General features: G+C 47.6%; 1 protein-coding gene across 2 annotated transcripts in view; it reads right to left on the minus strand.

Annotated features, from left to right (window-relative positions):
* Positions 1–20,702, minus strand: part of ASTN2 (astrotactin 2) — an 829,294-nt gene that overhangs the window by 632,842 nt on the left and 175,750 nt on the right. For both annotated transcript variants that reach the window (XM_037059148.1, XM_037059147.1), the window contains exon 3: positions 9,014–9,398. In XM_037059148.1, the coding sequence (XP_036915043.1) occupies positions 9,014–9,398 (385 nt within the window). The remainder of the gene's footprint in view (positions 1–9,013; positions 9,399–20,702) is intronic.

Consider the following 20,702-nt stretch of genomic DNA (forward strand, 5'->3'; position numbering starts at 1 on the left):
TTGCTATCGTGGCAATTAGTGCTGGGAAGTGACATTTTAAGGGGCTCCGGCGACAGCTTTGGTGACATTCCTGTTTGTGATTCCATGACAAATCTCTGTCTATATCTTATTTTAGAGAGTGTGCAGACAGCTCAGAGCGTTTCTGTCTGGGGAAGCTGAGCTCCTGTCTGTTGGAAGCTCGGCTCCCTCTGGCTTCGCCAAGCCTGGGCGTTTAGGCCCGAGGGCCAGTGTCCAAATCCTAGAAATCGAAGCCAAAAAGCTTCGCTGCAGAGTTAGGGTCTGGTCTTCCACTAGGCAGTATGATTAAATGGGGCAAAAATGAACTTCCTTCTTTCCATTCCACCAGTGATTAGTTGGAGTTAATTAAAAAAAAAAAAAAAAGCAAGCAAACAAACAAAACACTTCTCAATTCTGAATCTTTTCCAGGCTGGCCACTTCTAAGGAACCTACATTTTCAACCACAGAATCTATCCCACTTTGGTTCCCAAGAAGTACTAAAAAGAAAATGGAGTGGAAACAGATTAAATGAGAATTTTACAATCTGAGAATTAGAAGGGATTACTTAAACGGTGCCCAATCTCCAACCCTGCTACACCATCCTTGACAAATGGCTCCCTAATCTTCTGTTAATATTTCCAAAGACAAAGAGTTTATGATCTTTAAAATTAAGAGGGGGAGGGCAATTTAGATGTCACAAGTTGTTTGCCAAATGATACTCAGGATGCTGCAGGGATAAATAGAATGTGGCAAAACAAAGAGAGTAGTAAACTTGAACTCTAGAAAAGTGGGTTTCAATAGAGCCTCACCACCACACTGTTTCGTGGAGTGAGTAATCTAATTTCTGAGCCCAAACAAGGCTCCTTGCTTCTCAAGAAAAGGTTCCGTAGCACACAGAGTTTATCATGCAACGTTTATGAAGCCATTCTATAAATGTTAAAGGGCTGTATAAAATAAAGCTGCTATTACTGTTTTATGCCCCCTCCAAACTGCACGCTTCTCAGGAGAAAACTATTTCTCATCTGGCTTTGTACCTTCTGCATTAAACACGGTGTCTTGCACACAGTAGGTGCTCAGTAAATATCTCCTGAAAAAAAAAAGTGAATGAATGAGTGAATACATGACCAAGGAGTGAGGGAGAGGTGCACCCAAGGAGCAGATGCAGGAACTAAAAGTTGTACATCTTTCTGCAGGAACGGTGGGTGGGTGGAGGTAAAGAGGAGACGGAGGCACCAAACACGCTCCGGGACGTTGCACAATGCAGACTTCAAAGAGTGCTCTGAACAAGAAGCGGGAATAGGGACAACATCGGGGCACTTCCGTGGAAGAAAGTCACACTGAAATTTATTTTCTTTTTATGCTGGACAGCCTAGTTTTCAAAAACAACCTTACGTGGAGCCCCAGTGTATGAAACAGTTTGAAGCAGTCCTCCTCTGGTTAAGACAATCCTGCCTCTTGGGCTTTCCTCTTGTCCCCAGATAGGTGAGGCAGTACCCTCGAAGGCTCTGTCCTAACAGGAGCGGTCATTCAAAATGGAGTTTCCTCAGGCTCTTTGAGAACCTGCACCTGGGGCTCCAGGACAGACGGGAACAGGGAGGCCTTGAGGTGGAGCCTGAAGGATGTGCGAGGTTTCCCGAGCAGAGAGCAGAGCAGAAGAACTTCAGTGTGGGGAGAGTATGGGGTAGAAGAAAGAGCATCCAAGGAAAGGATACAAAAGAGAGAGAAAGGGTCCTTTGGGAGGGTTAGGGTCAGCAGTTTTAAGAGAAAGTGTGGAGACAATGGGACCAGTGTGCCAGAGGGCTGGGGGGGGTGGGGAGACACCAAAGGGTTGGCCACAGGGACAGTGTGGGCAAGACATATGGCTATCACGGGGGCCTTGCCTGTCTCAGGCACCACTCTGAGCTGCTCCGGGAGCCCCTTACCTTTGGAGTCTTAGATTGCCTCTGTCCTTCATATCTCCAGGCAAGGAGCACCTCCAGGGTGGTAGCACAGACCCAGTCATCTGGGGATCTGTCCCCCTGTGGAACTCCCAGCACAATATAGCCCCTCGGAGGCTGGAAAGGCCTTTGGGAGACTGGAAATTCAGTTTACGACCCACTCATAAACTCTGAAATCAATTCAGTGCCTCACACCAGCATTTAAAAGGCGACATAAAAAGAAGAGAAAATGTCAGAGCATGCCACATGTAATAAGGGTAAGTATTCTACAGAACTTATTTTAGAGATATGCACGCACACATTCACATGCATATATGTGTGGCCACAGTGCAAAATACATTTCTCGTTATGCTTGGTGTTCCACATTTTTTATAAAAGCAGCTCTAAGAGACTTAGCCTACCAGCATCTAAGGTCATGTCTTATGTCGCCTGATTAAACACATGGATGGGATTAATGCATGTTATCCTCAGTACATGCTTAGGTTTGGGAATCAGGAAAAGCTGAGTTCAAGTTATGGTTCCATTACTTTTAGTTGCATTGAGATAATCTCTAAATTTTGATAATTTATTCCTTATGGGAGGAATAAATTGGGATGGGAAGATTCAACAGATATTGATTTGAAAATACTACATAAGGTTTGTACAGTTCAGAAAAATGGTCATTAGTCCACGCAGAGGTTACCAGCCTGTGGGAAGGCTCTAAGACATTTATCCAGCCAACATTTATTTATCCATTCTTCCATGTAGTAACCCAATGTATTTTGTTAATCCTCATCCAAAATAGTTTTTTTTCTTTTGAGAGAGAGAGAGAGAGATCAATGTGAAGGTGAAACATTGACTGGTTGTCTCCTGTACATGCTCTGACTGGGGATCGAACCTGCAACCTTTTGGTGCACAGGATGACACTCCAACCAACTGAGCAACCCAGCCAGGGCCTCATCCAAACCGTATTTTAACACCTATTATGTGCCAGTTACTGTTTTGGGCACAGAACAAACCCAGCAGATCTGGTGCCTAATCTCATGGAACTGACTCTAGTGAGAATATTAAAATATTTAATAAATACACTAAAAAGTGCTATCATGGAAACAAACAGGAGCGTTGATAGATGACAAAAGAGGAGAATTCATGGAGAAAAAAAAAAACTTTATCTGATGAGGGAGGACTCAAGCCAAGAGCAAAATAATGAGGAGTCAGCCAAGGCAGACAGGGGAAGGGAAGAGAAGAATTGGCCCAAGCAAAGATAATCACGACATACACCACGGGGCTGTGGAGGAAGAACCACAGCAAGCTTAAAAATCAGGAAGAGGCCCATTGTAGCTGGAGCCCAACAGGGTGGGCGGGGGTCAAGAGCAGTGAGAACTCTGGAAGAACTTCAGGCAGGAGACTGCTGTACCCAGGGGCATCTTAACAGAGTGGCTGCTGCCTGCAGGATGGATGAGGAGGAGATGCAGGCAAGCGGGAAGGTATGTGAGGATGAGTGCTGGGGGAACATCAGGAAGATGGATGTGGCTTGAAGAGTGGACGGATGGGCAGGGGTGGTGGTGAGGGGGCTGTCAACTTAGGCGAGAGCCTCTGTGTGAAGACGTTTAAATATCAAGATAAGGCACTGAATAGGGGTTGACAAGAAAGAGCTCCGAAATTTTAGAAGGCACCGTACAAGGATGGCATTTGCATGGCATTCACGAGGGCTGTTGGAAGGGTGAGTTAATAAGAAGCTTCTCGGTTCTCTGTCACCCCACGGTGCTTTATTGACACTGCACATGAGTTCCTTGCACCCCTGGGGACCACTCGAAACACTCCAAAAAACGGGGAGCTCCCTGTTGCAAAGTCCTTTCTGCCATTTGAGCTCAGAATTACCATGTAGCAGCTCCCAACTTTGGAGAACAGATATTAATGACCTATTTTTCTTCCCAGATTTGTGGGAAGCTCATGGTCGCTACGCTTTCTCTATCCATGGGACTGAAAAGTTTGGCGTCTTCCCAAGGATCGTGCGAGTCAGTGTGGTGTAGTGTGCTCCCGTCCCAGCTCAGCCCCTCCCTCGAGGGCTTTCATGCTAGAGTTTAACCTGGCTCAGCCCCCTTCCATCTGTATGACCTTGAACCAGCCTCTTCAGCCTTTTTTGTTTCAGTCTCCTGCTCTGCAGAGTGGGGGCAGTATTAGCACATCACTCATAGGGTTATTGTGAGGGGTAAATGGCATAATTCCTGGAAAGTTCCCAGAACAGTGGCTGTCACTAAGTAGAGGTCCGCTGATGTTGGCATCAGCAGCAGCAGCAGCACTGGTTTCTGAGACAACCCTTCCATCCACCTGCCCCTGGGGGTTAATTACAAATGGCTCGATGAGATCATGTATAGGACAGCAGTGGAGTTGTTATAGGGACTCAGTAAACATTCTTTCTTCCCCATCCTCTCCACAAAGGTCCCGTTCACCCTCAGGGGTTTCTCAACAAAGGTCCTATGCACCCTCTGGGATTCTGGTCTGCCCTCCTGAGCAACACTAAAGGTTAGGCTACTGACCCCACATCAGAGAGCTCATGACCCCTCCATATCTGTCACTGAGGGCCACCACTGGTATATAACGCCACTTCTCTTTCCTTCTTCCACCCTAGGTCCTGAATAAAAGTAGGAGAGCGAAAACAAATCTTTATTCTGCATCATCTCACCAAAAGAATCCTAGCTCAAGGTAACTAGGGGGACTGATTTTCCACAAAGAGATGAATTTGGACTGATGGTTCATAGAAAAAAAATGAAAAGGAAAAGCTGCACATAAAAAATGATGACACGTATAGAGATAAAAGCGAGAAGGGCCCATGATGATACACAAATAGCCGATGTGAAGTAGTGGTAGGTTGCTGTGCAGATCAGTGTGGGAGAGTATATGCAGCCCTACCTTGAGAGTGTAAGACCAATTTTTAGAATGAATAAATATAACAGCACTTACCCAAATTACAAAACTATAATGCATGTTCTTTGGTGCAGAAATTCCACTTTTAGGCATCTGCCTTACAAAAATAGTCTCACCCTTTGCAAGATATATCCATGTATGTGTGTGTATGCGTGTGTCGGTACAGGATGTTTATTGACTTATAACTGCCAAAAACTAAGATAATGATCAACAACTGGGGCAATAAAATAAACGTCGGTGCCTTTCATATACTCATACTCTGGGATCCTATGCAGTTTTCAACAAGAATAAGACCAGTGTGCGGGGCTGACAGGGAAACGAGCTTTTCTTACACTGCTTGGTAAACCATCCGATTGCTTCAGAATGATGTATGTGGCTGAGATGGGCCCATCAGTGTACACCTGTGTACCCTGCAGAATGCCAGAAGAATATAAATCAAGCTATTATAAAGGATGAGCTATTTAGTCCTGCCAGTGGGATAGGATGGAAAGACAAAGTAGAACTTTTAGTTATTGCTCTACACAGCTCAGATTTCTTTCTTTTCGTTTACTTTTATGTTTTTCCATCCCTTTTCCTTCCTTCCTTCCTTCCATCCTCCCTCCCTTCCCTTCCTTCCTCCCATTATACAGAGTACGTATTTCTTTCACAATAACAAAACAAGATTAAGAAATCATTCAGCTATCCACTACCCTAACCCTCGATAAACTGATAAATCTGTTATTTTCATTCCCTTGAGCTTCCATATATTCCAATATTCAGGGAAGGGAGACACTCATTTAAAGACAGATAAAGAAAATGGGAATTACAATGTACTCGGTTTCTGTTATGTACCAAACACACGATTAAATTCTCATGTCTAAGGTGATATCAGGGGTGATATTCACAATAGCTGAGATCTTCTAAAGCACAGGCACTGACTAGCAAGATAGGATGCCAGCTACCCTAGTCCTGGTCAGTGGGGACTTCAGAAGGTCTTAGGGGAGGGGTTGGGAATGCTAAGCAGCATGAGGGCACAGGGGTGGGTCAGGGCTGTGAGCCATTTACCAATTGGCACAGAAGAACTTCAATATTCAACAAAGAGTACAGCCTTGGAGGTGTGTATCATCTGAATGTCAAACCTGTGTAGGGTCTGGGAACCCAAGCAGCTGTCACTTGGTAATGAACTTTCTCCCTCTGCTCTCCAGACTGCCCCTCAATTGTTTGCAGGTCCAAGCTAAAAAGCAGGCGCACAGAGCTCAAGTGTGATGAAGCGGTTTGAAATTGTAGGTAAATTCTAAGTGTGACATGTGCAGGTGGGACTAGCCCTGGACAAGGTCATTTAGAAGGGCTTTCACATTGCTTTGCATGGACTGTCCAGCCTCTGAATGCCTGCCACTCTTGATAACAATGCATGGCCGTGCCCAGGTCACCCCATAAAAGAGCAAGCTTCATGGTTCCCTCTCCAGGGCCACCCGAGGCAACAAAATACACGTTTTCTCTGAGCTGCTACTGTTAGACCTTCTGCATTCTGCCACATAATTGTCCTCGTCTGTCCAGCCAAGGAGGACCAGGTGCTTGGGGACCATAATGCTATAAGAACAGCTACCAGCAGCCATGTCCCCATGGTTAGGGTGGCCAATGTCCTATCTGAAGTCAGGAAAAGTAGGCCCTCTACTTCTACCCTGCTTGAATCTCTTCCTCTCTTCCCTCATGATGGCTGGGATACAATATTGAATAAAGTGCTTTGTTTGATTTCAAATTGTACTTTATTTTAAAGTCCACTCAGAAGCACACCTGAAAAAATAATTTTGCTCAAACAAAAACAGGTGAGATGATGAAGGCCTGGATTTGCCAGGTGGCTAAGAGCTCTGCTCGAGACCTTGTAACCACCGAACTGAAGGCCATGGTGCGAATGAACTCTGATCTCCTCAACTCTACTTGGCTGCCTGGCAAGGAGGCCTGGGGCTTATTTCTTACGTATCCACCATTCATTCTCTTTGGATTTCTCTTCTGTGCTTCTCAGCACTAGAGTTGAGATTCCAGAAAATAAGGGCCTACCTTTGTTATTGCTTGAATGGAGTTCTGCTTAAAAGAGAACATAAGGAAGAGAGCACCTCACTGAGAAGAAAGGGCCAAGAGCACCTCTGCCTACTTCTCAGGGATTTGTGTTGTGAGCCCTTTGGATCCAGCACAATTCTGTCCTCTGCGCTGTCTCTGTTGTACAAGACTCAGGTACCTGCACCCCCCGCCCCACCACCACCACGAGAGCAACACAGACAGGCTTTGTAGGCCACGAAAATATATACAGCAGCTGACATTGCAAAACTGTGTGTGTGTTCTCTTCAAGGAGCACAGGCCCTGGATGGCCCCAACTCCCTACATCTCCATGATGCTAGGGTGGGGGGGACAGATAAGTATACCAAAGCTTCTGGCCGGGAGGCTGAGGCTGGCTGTCAGGGATCTGGGCTCTTATCTCGGCTCTGCCACATCCTTGCTGTGTGACACAGACCCAGGACCATTTGAGCTTCAGCTTTAGTTTCTTAAGGCCCATCCCTGTTTTTCTCCCAAGAGGATAACTGCAATGTCAAGGGCAGAGGTTCTACTTTCCTCATCTCTACTGCAGTCTCTATCATGATAACTGGCACAGTGTAACAACTTTGAAGACAAGATGGTGTGAATAACAGTAACAGAAGTGTGTACTGAAATTTACTGTGTACCAAACACTTTACGTATGTTGTCTAAGTTTCCTAACCACACCAAAAGGCTGAAGACAGTATCATTCCCCTTCAACGGCAGACATGTGCAGCTTGTCCATGGTCTCAAAGCTAGTAAAGCTGGATGGCAAACCTAACTTCTGTATTACTCTACCTCCTAAGTGCAGACTCTTTATGGCCTTCCAGTTTGGCTAAGAAAGGGTGGGAAGGAAGACAAGGTCAAACAATCATTGTCAGTGACATGCCTCCCCGACCCACTTTCCCACTTTGAAGATGTTTGCTGTTCTCCATTTGAAGCTGTGTGTGTGTGTGTGTGTGTGTTGGCTGGGGGCACGGAGATCATAAAAAGATGCATCTGAGAGGAAAGATCTCAGGAGCAGAGGAGAAAAATGAGCTCAGAGGCCCAGGGCTGGGCCAAGCAGTGAGGATCCTCTTAGCTCAGAAGAAGAGGGAGTCAGGGTTAGAACTGAGACCTCGAGGCCAACCTTTCACCCACCATTATTATCAACAGCACAAAGACAATGTGGAGAATTAGCTGAACAGTATCTCTGTGGCATTTATCTAAAGAAAAACAGCCAAATCCCATCTATAAACAAACTGGAGCCAGAGGCACTTAATAAAGATGTGTGAACACTTGTGTGTGTGTGTCCAAATCATTCATTGTCCCCCAAGGGACTCAATGAATGTGTCATTACAATAGCCCGTATGAAGAAGATTGAGAGGTTTTCATCATCAAAAACTCCATTGAGAGCCAAGCTGCAGAGCATAAATGTGATCTCAGGCTGCATCAACAGAAGCATGAGAACTCACAGGAGGGAGGTGAGCGTCCCACTGCACCCTGCACGGGAGCATCCCCACCCTGAGGAAGAGGAGTGTTGGTTCTGGTGTTACGCTCCAGGAAACACAAAATTAGACTCTCCATCTAGGGGACAGTGACCAAAATGATAAAACATCTGAAAAAGACATCACGTGAGACAAGCTGAAGAAACTGGGATTAGATTGATTTCCAGAAGTTACAAGGTGCCTTTTTCTCTGTTGTCAAATTTTCCAACACGTGCCTTAGAGAAGGAAGATAAGATTTACTTTCTTTGTAGATGCACAGGGCCAGGGAAACACATTTCAACTCAATATAAGAAAAAAACTTTCTAATTTTAGTGTCTGGAAATGAGATGAGCTTTCTCCTGAGTGGTGAGAAGGCCATCAAAGGGAGTAATCAAGAGACACCTGAGAGATATGGGACTACTTAACTTCTGATGCTCTTCAAAACTCCAATTTCAGTAACACTGACACTCTTATTTCTCCCTTCACTAGTGAAGAACCAGAGAAGACAAACTCTAATAACCCAACAGAAGTTAGTCATCAATCAGAACTGGCTTAGCCCAGAAGACAATAGCAGTGTCCCCAACTGCCCAGCTCCTATGCCCCTTCCCACCTCCCCAAAATGCCCCTGGAAGGTGGGATGCAACAAGGAGGACTCACCTTTCTTCTCAAAGTCCCCTTTCTCTTCTCCTGGTCGACCCAGGCTGTCCAGGGTGTGGGTCCCCTGGCTACCAAACTCATCATCACGAGAGACATGATTGGCCCGCCGGGGTGGGTCCTCATCCTCTTCATAGTCATAATCATCCAGGATGGGGGTCTCCCGAATGGGCACGCCGATGACGGAATTATGCGCCTGCAGCCGGGAGGAGCGGAAGCTTTCGCGGGCCTGGGGACCCAGCAGCACCGACGGGATGTAGTGGATCTCGTGGGTGGCTTCTGTGCTCGCGCTCTTCTGGGGGATGCGACGACGCTTCTGCCAGCGCCGCTGGGCATACAGTGCCACAGTGAACACCAGCAGCAGCAGCAGCAGCGCGATGAGGCCACCCTGGAGCAGGAGGGAAGAAGGACAGCACATGGGCCACCGTTCTTTGGACGAGAAAGCCGGAGGGGCTCTTCTCCTCCACCACACTCTCTGAGCCTGGGGCCCAGAAAGCCCCAGGAACCACCAGTCATGGCTTGGACGCCAGAGACATGCTGTTTCCCATCCTGGCTTTCTCACCGGTAACCTGTATGTTCTTGGGCAAACAACTTGACTTCCCTGAGCCTTGCTTGTCACATGTATGAGGATGAGTAAGGCTCCCTGCCCTTCCTCCTTCACACAGCTGCCGTAAGGAGCACATGAGATGGATAATGGTCATGCCAGTCAGGGCTGTGGCTTCGCACTAGGGAGCGTCTGAGCCTGCACACTGGCTCCAAGCAGTGGAATGGCCCCGGGACCTTTGCTTGCACTTTCTGGGCCTTGCTTTCCCTTTTCTAGACTGAGTCCACTGCAGGCTCAAGGGATAGCCTTTCTTCCATCTGCTGCAAATGTAAGACCATTATTAAGCCAAATAGAACTTCATGATCAGAAATGATATATGTTAATATTTGATCCACAACAAGGGGTAGGGCTCCTTTCATCAGAAACTTAAGGCAAACTAAAGGGGTTTTTTAAAGAATTTATTTGATTTGCTTATTTATTTATTTATACAAAAAGGGGAAGGGAGAGAGAAAGAGAGGCAGAGAAACAATGATGTAAGAGAGAAATATCAATCGGTTTGCCTCCTGTACGTGCCTCGACTGAACCTGCCACCCAGGCATGTGCCCTGGCGGGGAATCAAACCAGTGACCTTTCGCTTTGCGGGATGATGCCCAACCAACTGAGCCACACCAGTCAGGGCAAGTTTACAAAATTTTCTTTAACAGAACCAACTGGTAAGAATTGGATTGAGTCTGCATGCCATACATTGAATTGGAATAGCCTGAAGAACTTATATTGTAACATAGCTTGTGTGGTTCAGGAGATTCATGAAATACCCCATTCTGTGAGCTCCTTTAAAGGGCCGGGGTATCTACAACACATGCCTGGACTTCCCGCAGCACCTGTCCAGCCCTTGAAGTCGAAGGTTTGCATCTTCCCGGCCTCCCCTCATTCACCAGAAACATGTCCCATGAAAGGGACAGGCCCTCGCGGTCATGCTGCTTTTCTTTGTTATATTGTGCTTTTTGTCTGGGAGACTGGAAGCTCCCTTGCTGAGTCCCTGCTGGGTGTTTCTGCAAGTGCACACAGCTGGAAAGGATCACCCTCAGTTGTGTGGGTGAGAGGCGTGAAGAAACCGAGACTCAGAAACTCAGAGGCTGAGTAGCAGAGTGAGGTCTGAATCCCAGTCTCACTTTTTTGTGTTGGGTTTGGTGTTGCTTTTGAGCTCTAAGGCCTGTATTCTTTCGACCACACCCATGTGGCTGATTGCTCTTCCTTGACTATGATTTCATTGAAGGCAAGGACATTTTCTAACAACTTACCCGTATAACATCTAACGCAGAAGACAGACATTAACTCTGGATGCATCATATTGGGGTGGGTGGGGGGCAGGGGAGATGAATGCCGTTCAGAACACCTGTTTAGGCCAAGAAAAACATTATTCACAGAAATGGCTCAGCTGTCCTGCTGACCACATTGGAAATCTATTGTGTTATTTTTTCAAGGCCCACAGCTCACTAAGCTAGAATTCATCACCTCTATTGGAGGTGGGGAGTGGGTGGGTAAGTGGGCTAATAGGTGACCGGGTAGCAGGTATGGCTAATAGCCCTGCCTTGACTTTGACCGTGAAACCCCAGGAAGGTTTCTCTGGATGCCAGAACTTAAAAATAGATACACAAACCAAACAAAGACATAAGTATGTGTTTTTCTATGTATGTGTGTGCAACCTGTCAAAAATGTAAAATGTGCATATAGTTTAACACCTCTGGAGCCCTAAAAAAACAAGAACCCTCCACAGATCATATGATTGTTCTGTGTCTAGAAATTACAGATGACACGACATTAGTTGTCGGGTGTCTTACATCAAAGATAAGAAAGGAAGAGACGTAGGGGGGAGTGAGGAGGAGTGAGAGGGAAAGATAATAGGAAAGGAGAGTGAAGCAAGAAAGGAAGTAGGAAAAACCCCGATACTTGGTTTAAAAAAAAAATGGCAGGCTTTCTCCTTATTATTACCTAATGTTATTTTATCTTATCTTAAAAGCTTAGAGGCAGTTACATGTGACAGGGTTTCTTGATTCTATTGTATAAATACAATGTGGAAAAGGTGGTTCAGAAGGTTAAGTAACTTGCTTGATGTGACACAAAATTTGACCCTAGTTCCAACTGGTGCAGAAGGCCCGGATGTGGTAATGCAAGGGTTTGAACCCAGCTCATTGCTGCACAGCCTCTGGCTATTTTACAGCCCCGTGGTTCACAGGCACTTACAGGTGGGAGAGGAAAGATGCTAAGGGTGCAGGCATAGAACGTCCTGAGAAGGGAAAAGGAACAGATTACTCTCAAATCCAGGACTCAATGGGCACGTCTTGAGGCTGTGTATTCAGAGAAGCTTTTGATTTTGGTTCACTGATGCCTCTGGGGAAGTCTCCTCGACTGACTCAGGAGACTTCTCCCTTCTCACTTTTGGGGGTTTCACTCACTATAAGGGTCAGGCCCTGCCTGGTCCAGAGCCTGTCACCCCCAGCCCCTTGTGCACACTCCAATTATGGGTGTTGGACACCGGGACCAGTCCCGGGACCAACAATGACCTGGGAGAGACGAGCCCTAATCAAACAGCCCACTTGCAGCAATGCCCCTCCCAACCCATTACGTTTCCAAACCCTCCCTCATCACCCCTGCAGTCCTGGATCGGCTTTGAGTTTTCTCACTGTGTGATCACAAATTTCCTAGCTTTCCTTGTGCACCCTCAGTTTACTCATCTGTACATTGGACTGGACAATACTTGGAATAGTGTAGCAAACAATTATAAGTAAAGGCTTGGGGTCAGAAAGCCTTCTTTAAAATCTCATGCTGCCAATGTACAGGCTGGGTGATCTCGGACAATGGACTGAATCTCTTGGAGTCACAATATTCTCATTCATAAAACTGGGTCAAAGATGTGCTTACAGAGAGGGCTGAGAAGTGAGTTTGTGGATGTGGAGTGCCTGGAACGCGGAAAACAGGTCACAGACTGATCCATGCAACCCCGCAGAGGTCAACGTGCAGATCAAACCCGGACACTGCTTCCACAGCCCTTACAAACTGAAGGGTGCTGTTTAAAAGCAAAGGAGCTCAAGAAAACCATTTGGCCTCCTCTGCTCTGGTGGAACGTTGGATCCAAAGGAAGCAGATGAGCAAGCAGGTTCACAGAGACACTGTGATTTGTGTTCACCTGGATTGGCTCAGGCGGTTCCACTCCTGTCACAGCTGTCTCCCATTCTGTGTGGACCGCCTTCTCCAACAACAGCAACCAGAACAGCAGGAACCATTGCTGGAAAGGTGAGCAGGACCCGAGCCAAAGAGTCTACACACCAGGAGCAAACACAGGCCCTGGTGGAAGAGAAAACGCTGCAGGGTGAGCAGGGGGCGGAGGAGGGAGAAGAGGATGTAGGCAGAGGGCTGTGCATTTTTAGGAAGCACGTTAAGAAGAGGCCAAGGCCCAAGGTGGCAAGTGGAGGCCCTGCTGGCCTCAGAGATGACCCAGTGCCAAATTCGATTTGAACTGTGTTGGGGAAGTGGCGGCAAGTTCCATGAGTAAAAATGCCAGCCTGGGAGTCAGGGGTTGGTTTCTGCGAGACCGCAAGCAGCACAGGTCTCGAGCTGATAGGTCTGAATTTCACTAAGCTGCAAGCAGAAAGTGGGAAAGACAGGAAGGCAGAAGGAATGCGTGTCCCCATGGCTTCTGGAATCTTCCCTCCTAGAAGTCTCTCTAGAGCAGAATTGGCCTGCACCTCCTGTTCCGTTGCTGGCAGTGAGTCTCAGAGGCCCCAGTGGAGACAGACAAGGGGATGGGTATGTGATGTCAGGGGTGCAGTGTGTGATGGGACACAGAAGCCAATACGGGACTCTTGGCTTCCCTGCCTCCTATTGGCTGAGTGGAGCAAGCTAGCTATGGAGTTTTACCTCCGTGAGCTGCAACAGGCTCACCCATAACGTGCACTGATGGTTCCCAATCTGACAGGTTATGCCAATGATGAAACAAGACAATAAAATGTCTGGCCCCACCCAAGTCAACCAAACCCAGCCTCATCACTTCAGCCTCTCTGTTCTTCTTTCCAAAATAAAATCATTGTGCGGACACACACGCTTGCTTAAACCCCTTTATTGGTGCCCTACGGCCCTCAGGATAGTGTCTAGATCCCTAGCCTGGCCTCCAAGGCCCTTCACAACTAGAGGCCTCCTTCCTTCTGATGCCTCAGCTCTGCCCAAGCCCCAGCTGATACCCTGTCCCACACTGAGCGACCAGCGTCCGCCAAAGCACGATGCTCTAAGCTCTTTCACACGGGCTGCTCCCTCAGCCCGGAGCCCCCCTCCCTCCCTCCCTGCACTGGTCTGGAAAATGGCCCCCAACATTCATATCTACCCACAACCTCACTTGGTGGGAGAGAGAACACGATCTCATTTGGAAGCAGGATCTTTGCAGTTGTCCTGGTTAAAATGAAGTCATACTGGATGGGTGGGCCCCGCATATAGTGACTGATGTCCTTATAAGAAGAGGAAAGGATGGACACACACACACACACACACACACAAGGCCATGTGAAGGTGGAGACAGGGATGGGAGTGATGCGTCTACCAGCCAAGAGACACCGAGGATCGCCAGCAACCGTTGGAAGACATTGGGAGGCATGAGGCAGATTTTTCCTCTGAGCTTCCAGAAGGAGCAAACCTGGCTGATGTCTTGAGTTTGGACTTCTGGCCTCCTGAGCCATAAGAGAACAAACCGCCACTGTTTGAAGCCCCCTGATTTGTGGTCGTTGGGGTGGCAGCCCTGGACACTGATATACACTACTCCTCTTCACCGGCTCACTTCTACTCACCCAGCCATCTCTCAGCATAGGAACCACTTCCTTCAGACACCTCTGCCTCTCCAAGCCGGGGCGGTGCTGTGCTCTCCTCTCAAACTCCCATGGAGGTCAGTAATCTGGCTGCACATCCTCAGTCCAGCCATCTGGTTGACCAATTTCCCATTCTAGGTCCTGAGCCGCCACTTACCCTACCAATTACCCAGCCTCAGAGGCGGTGCTTGGCCCAGAGAAGGTGCTTAATAAACACCCAGAAGCCTAAATGCCTGGCCAGATGTGAATCCCTCCAGAGGCACGAGCTCCCGCAGTCCCTGCGTCAGCTCTGACTGCAACATCCACAGGGCACCTGATCCAACCTTGCAGGGCCCTCTTGGCTACTCTGCCTTTGTCTGGTGCTGGACCCTCCAGCTGGTTTCTCTACGTACAGTCTCGAACACTGGAAACTACAGAGCAGTGGAAGATAAACAGCACCCCAAATCACCCCACCGAGAGAGCCCGCTGACAGTCAGAANGGCTGCACATCCTCAGTCCAGCCATCTGGTTGACCAATTTCCCATGCTAGGTCCTGAGCCGCCACTTACCCTACCAATTACCCAGCCTCAGAGGCGGTGCTTGGCCCAGAGAAGGTGCTTAATAAACACCCAGAAGCCTAAATGCCTGGCCAGATGTGAATCCCTCCAGAGGCACGAGCTCCTGCAGTCCCTGTGTCAGCTCTGACTGCAACATCCACAGGGCACCTGATCCAACCTTGCAGGGCCCTCTTGGCTACTCTGCCTTTGTCTGGTGCTGGACCCTCCAGCTGGTTGCTCTACGTATAGTCTCGAACACTGGAAACTACAGAGCAGTGGAAGATAAACAGTACCCCAAATCACCCCACCGAGAGAGCCCGCTGACAGTCAGAACTGCATTCAGCCTGGACTCATTTTACTCCATTTTTCATGTTCTATCCAGGCATGGGAGAAGAAGCCAGAGACAGGAAAGAAAAGGATAATGTGAGAAATGCTTTATTTGACAATGTGTCATTTGGAAACTGATTATTTTTGTCTGTGGCCTTTTTAATATTCCCCCACAACGGCCAAGCTGCAAGGGGATTTGGTATTCTAAGGCTGGATTTATAATACTCTGTTCAGCAGTGATAAGAACACGGGCCTTTAATCCTCAGAGCTGTGAACATGCATATTCTCCCAAGTAATGTCAGCCAGCCCCAGGATAGCTGGAGACTCTTGATGCCCTGGGCGTCCCCTAGCCATCTGCAGAGTGACAGAGCTCGTAGGGAAAGAGGCCAGGCCTTCAGGCTCTCTGGGAAGTTTATTTCCATGCCTCAGTCTGTGTGTATGCTAGAGGGATTATTAAGAAAATGGTCCTAACCGCTGGTGCTACAGATGAGGAAACTGAGGTTCCAAGAGAAGTGACCTGACCAAGGTTATAGAACAGCCTTAAAATGGCACTGGAGGCAGAATATGGAGTCAGTGCCCCCAAAAGCAGCTGAAAAATTCACCACCTTCTTCTCTCCATCCTATGGCTAGTCTAAGTCGGGTCACCATTGTCTTTCACGGCGATCATTTTAATACCCTCTGGACCTCCCAGGCTTTGTTCCCCCTGCCCCCTCGGTCCACAGTCCAACTTTCCTACCATAATTGAGGCACAGCTGGGAACAGAGCCTCTTCCCATCAACTTAGCTGGGCAGCCCTGCAGTTTCACCGTTCGTTATTGTCAATCAGGCTTCTACTTTTGTGGATAACCTAATCTCAAAACTCATGCTTCTGAGATTCCCTACTCAAAATGCGTGCTTCACCCCTCCATGCTATCAACCATACTGAGTGCCTACAACAGAGTAGGCACAGTGCTAAATATCTAAGCACAACGGAACTCCCTGCTCCACTGAATGTCCTGAGATGTTGCTCAAGCCTTCTCTTGTGCCTGGAATGCTGCCTACGTCGTTACTCCTCACTCCCACACCTGGAAGTCCAGTTGCCACCCAGACATCACAACTAACTTCAATGCAGGCTCCCTGGAGAGCTCTTCTGGGATCTCCCCTCTCCAGGCTCAGCCAGAAGGAACCTCTTACCCTCTGAATGCCCACAGTGATTCACCTTAACCTTCACTTCAGGAATTTTAGCATTTTATACCTTGTAATAGAGTTACAGATGCTCGTTATATAGCTCCCCTACTGGTTAGATTACACCCATTTCAGAGATGACAGAGTGGAGGCTCAGAAGACAAACTTTCTTGCGAGCACACAACAAGGTGGTGAATGTACGGGGTAAGGCCTTGCAGCTGGGGTGGTTTCCAGGAAACAGGAGGCTTACTGTCTCAGGGACTGGAAATGCACCCTGGAGCCTGCGGGTGCTGCAGGAGAATGAGATGGGACACGGGTCAGAGATGGACTGCAAACGGCATGGCCGGTCTCTAGGCAAAGGTCTCAGGACCACATTGGATGTGCGTGGCGGAGAGAGGGAGCTGGTCGAGGGAGGTGTTACTAGTGCAGGACAGCAGTTCCTAACTGGGGGCAACTTTGCCCCCCAGGAGACATTTGGTAATGGAGACATTTTTGGTTGTCCAATGAGGGAGAGCATTGAGTGGGTAGAGAATCTGTGAGCATCCTACATGCACAGGACAGTCCCACAGAACAAAGAATCACCCGGTCCCTAAAGCTAACAGTGCAGAGAGGGGTGACAGGACTTGAACTGGGGGCAGCTGAAGTGGGTGGTTAGCTAATGGAGCAGAAGTAACAGGGACACCACCGGGTGAGAAGGCCTGATTTTTGAGTGGCAGGCCAGGACCAACAACGATGATGAGGTATGGGTTCTGTCACTGGGTTAGGAGGGAGTCCACCTCTTTGTTCATTGTTCCTAGTAAGCTCCCAGAAGGTTAGGAAAGACCCTAGCACATAACCAATGAAGTCGTCAGTTTCCACGTGTGAATAAGTAGGAGAACATAAATGTAGAACAACTGACAAAGATTTGCACATATGTAGTCAAAGTATGCATACAGTCACGTGTATAAAATGCACTCACACCTATCTTTCTATGCCTATAGTTAGCTATATTAATCAATAGTCATCTCTCTGCCTCTAGACAGACGTAAGGTGACCTGTTTAATCAGGTCCCGCTATAGAATGTGAAACATTTTTCTTTTAAACTAATCATCTACTTATAATGTATCTATTAGAGATACTATTTTATTTCCCAAGATAATGCCAAGGAAATAATGTGAAAACCCAGTGGTTCTTTGGAACATATTCATTCCGCACCCAGATCGATCTTCCTTAATCATCCGTAGGTCAGATCTGAACAGGGGCCAAATCCTGGGAGATCGCTCTGAATCCTAGAGTGATTTATCAGAGAAGCTAATGAACATGGGGACAGCAGTGCCCATGAGCCAGACAGACTCGGGTTTGGGCCCTGGCTCTACAGCGTTTCCGTTGTGTATCTTTCGGTACCTCACTTGAGTTTCCTCACTTTTCACATCTGTAAATTGGGTCCCCCGCTCCTAATTGAGAGGGTTTGGGCTGGATTAAATGAGACTGCATTATGGAACACATCCAGCCTAGTGGTTTACAAGTAGTGCACCTCAGGGGATATTAACATCCTTATTGATGTAAGACCTTGTTTCCTGAAAAATTATATACAAAGTAGTGGTAAGGCCACCAATTCCCCTCCACAGTAGTATGAGATATTCCGTGTACAGTTTCCCAGCTTCATTCTCATGTTCACCTCTCCTGGTCTCCTACCTGACCATGCCCCTACCCCTCCCGGGGGGGAATAGGTGAGATTGAACGGTTCGTAACAATCACTCCAGGTCTAATATTCTAGGTGAGAACGGCAAAGGCAAACATGAAAGCACTTTTGGATAGATGAGATATATATTCTTAGGACACCCTGCCTAGTGGTATAGCTGTATCTGCATGTACTTACCGCAGTCAAACGTCCTGTATCCCTCACACCATCTCACACGTCATCTGCTTCTGCTCACGCTACTCACTCTGCCTGAACCTCAGCTCTTGGGTCAGGAGTTCTCCACAAGCTCCCCTAAAGGCCGCTCTCCCCAGCTGGGTTAAGAAACCATCTGCCGGGCCCCTCAGGGATGCATGCACCAAGCACCCTCCCACCACTCTGAGCGCCCCTGGAGGGCACCCTCACCCAGCTCTGCGTGTCTGCGCTATAGCTCAGTGCCTGACAACGACAGCCCTCATTATGCATTTATTGCATGTCAACACTGAGAGGCAGTGAAGGGACGGGCAGGGCTTTATTTATTTCTGAGCACATCTGAATGGTGCACGGTACATAGTAGATCCTCAATTGCTCATTGAAGGAGTTAATAAATAAATGCCTCTCTGAAGGCAGGTGACTGAAATATACCTCCATCTGTTTCGCAATTCTCCGTGTGTGTGAGCGAGCGCTGGAGATAATTCACAGGAACCACTTAGCACAGATCAGTGCCCTACATCACATCCTCGCTGGCCCCTCGAGTCCTGTCTGAAATCCCACTCTGAAGGATGATGGAACGATGAAGGGAGAGGGTGGGAGAAAGCATCTTTGATGGGACTGGTTTTTTTCCTCTTTTTTGAGTCATGGAGATAAACAGATGAACCCAGGTGATCATGGAACAGCCTTGCACTCACTCATTGGTTTATTCACTTGCCAGGTTAAGGCCAATGAAAAAAAGCAGAGAGACACAGTTTCAAGTTCTCCTCTGTGACCCAGAGGCGTGACCTTGGAAAATTCTCCCTGTGAGGCTCAGTGTTCACAGGTTTATCACAGGAACCCTGCCATTCCCCAAAGGGATGCTGCGTGGGTTAGGTAAGACGGGGTATGCAAGGTGGGAATTGACACGAAGGAATACTACCTGGCCACAGAAAAGAAAACTTTACCCTTTGCAACAGGATGGTTGGACCTGGAGCACATTCTGCTAAGTGAAATAAGCCGGTCAGAGAAAGACAAATGCCATACGATTTCCCTCATATGTGGAATCTGATGAACAAACTGAACTAACATGGAAAATGGGGACCGACTCATAGATGGAGAACAGAGGACGCCTAGGCAGAGGGCGGTTGGGAGGTGGAGGAAGAGAGCAAAAAGGAAAAAGGACACATGGACATGGACAACAGTGTGGTGATCGCAGGGGGCGGGAAGCGGGTATAAGAGGACTAAATGGTCATGGAGAAATATAATAAAACAAAAAATAATTCATTTTTAAAAAAAGAAAACATGTAAAATACATCATGCAGCCCTTGACCTAGAGAAAGCATTCAATACAGGGTAGTAACTGTTTAGATGGTTCCTGCTATTATTGTAACACCTGGACCCTGTGCCAAACCTTCTGCCTGAATTTAGGAACACACAGCTAGGGCTTAGAAGAGCCCCACGTTAATTTGGGGAAATAGATAAGCAGGCAGATAATTACTGTAATGCACAGTTCTGTGCTGGAGGGAAATGCAGTAAGAAGAAGAGTTTCTTACAGCCTTTACGTGCAACACAGAGAGGAAGAGGGAATAAAGATGGCTTCTTTACAATTTCAAGTATAGTCAAGTTCAAAGGTGGGGGAGTACTGAGCTGGCCCATCTAACCAAGGATACTCACACCCAAAATTTGACCGAGAGACCAGATCACCAACTAAACAGCACCATGTTTGAAGATGCAGGCTCTGGGACTGACAGGCCCGGGTTCCAGTAGTGATGCTGCCACCGACCCTCTGGGCAGGTCACTGCATTTTACCAAGACTCCAGAAAAAGCTAGAGGCCACATAGAGCCAATACTTAATACAGGCAAAATAAGTTTCACAGGGGCAGGGGGCTTCCCAGGCGAGCTGGCTTCTTTATACATCATGGGTAGGGAAAGGAAGTTGGTGCGGAGGCAGGCCCGGGAGTGCTGGTCCACCACTGAGACAGAGTCTCACCTGGGAAAACTTCCTCTGACCCCCTGGGCATAGTGCCCTGGTCCTGGTCTCCAGCACAGGAACACTATCTCTTTTCCTTGCTTTAACTTTCTTTAGAGTATATAAATACCTCCCCCTGCTGTTCTATTTTCCATCAATGAGCTAACTTTGTTTATGCCTCTAATAAAAGAGAACTTCCATAAGGCGAGACCTCTGTTTTGTTTATTATTCTGTTGCAACAAAATAATGTAGTGCTCTGTTGGTGCTTATAAATGGTGTTTGGATAGATGGATAGATGGATAGATGGATGGATAGATGGATGGATGGATGGATGGATAGATAAGTGGATGCATCTCCCCCAAATGGCCTAGTAGCCCCTAAAGGGGCTGGGGTTGAATAATCTCTGAGTCCTGTCCCGGGACAGAAAGATACTTAATTTAAAAAATAGATA

The sequence above is a fragment of the Sturnira hondurensis genome, unplaced genomic scaffold (genome assembly GCF_014824575.4).
Source record: "Sturnira hondurensis isolate 20B ecotype Veracruz unplaced genomic scaffold, ASM1482457v3 Scaffold0010448, whole genome shotgun sequence".
NCBI classification, from domain to species: Eukaryota; Metazoa; Chordata; class Mammalia; order Chiroptera; family Phyllostomidae; genus Sturnira; species Sturnira hondurensis.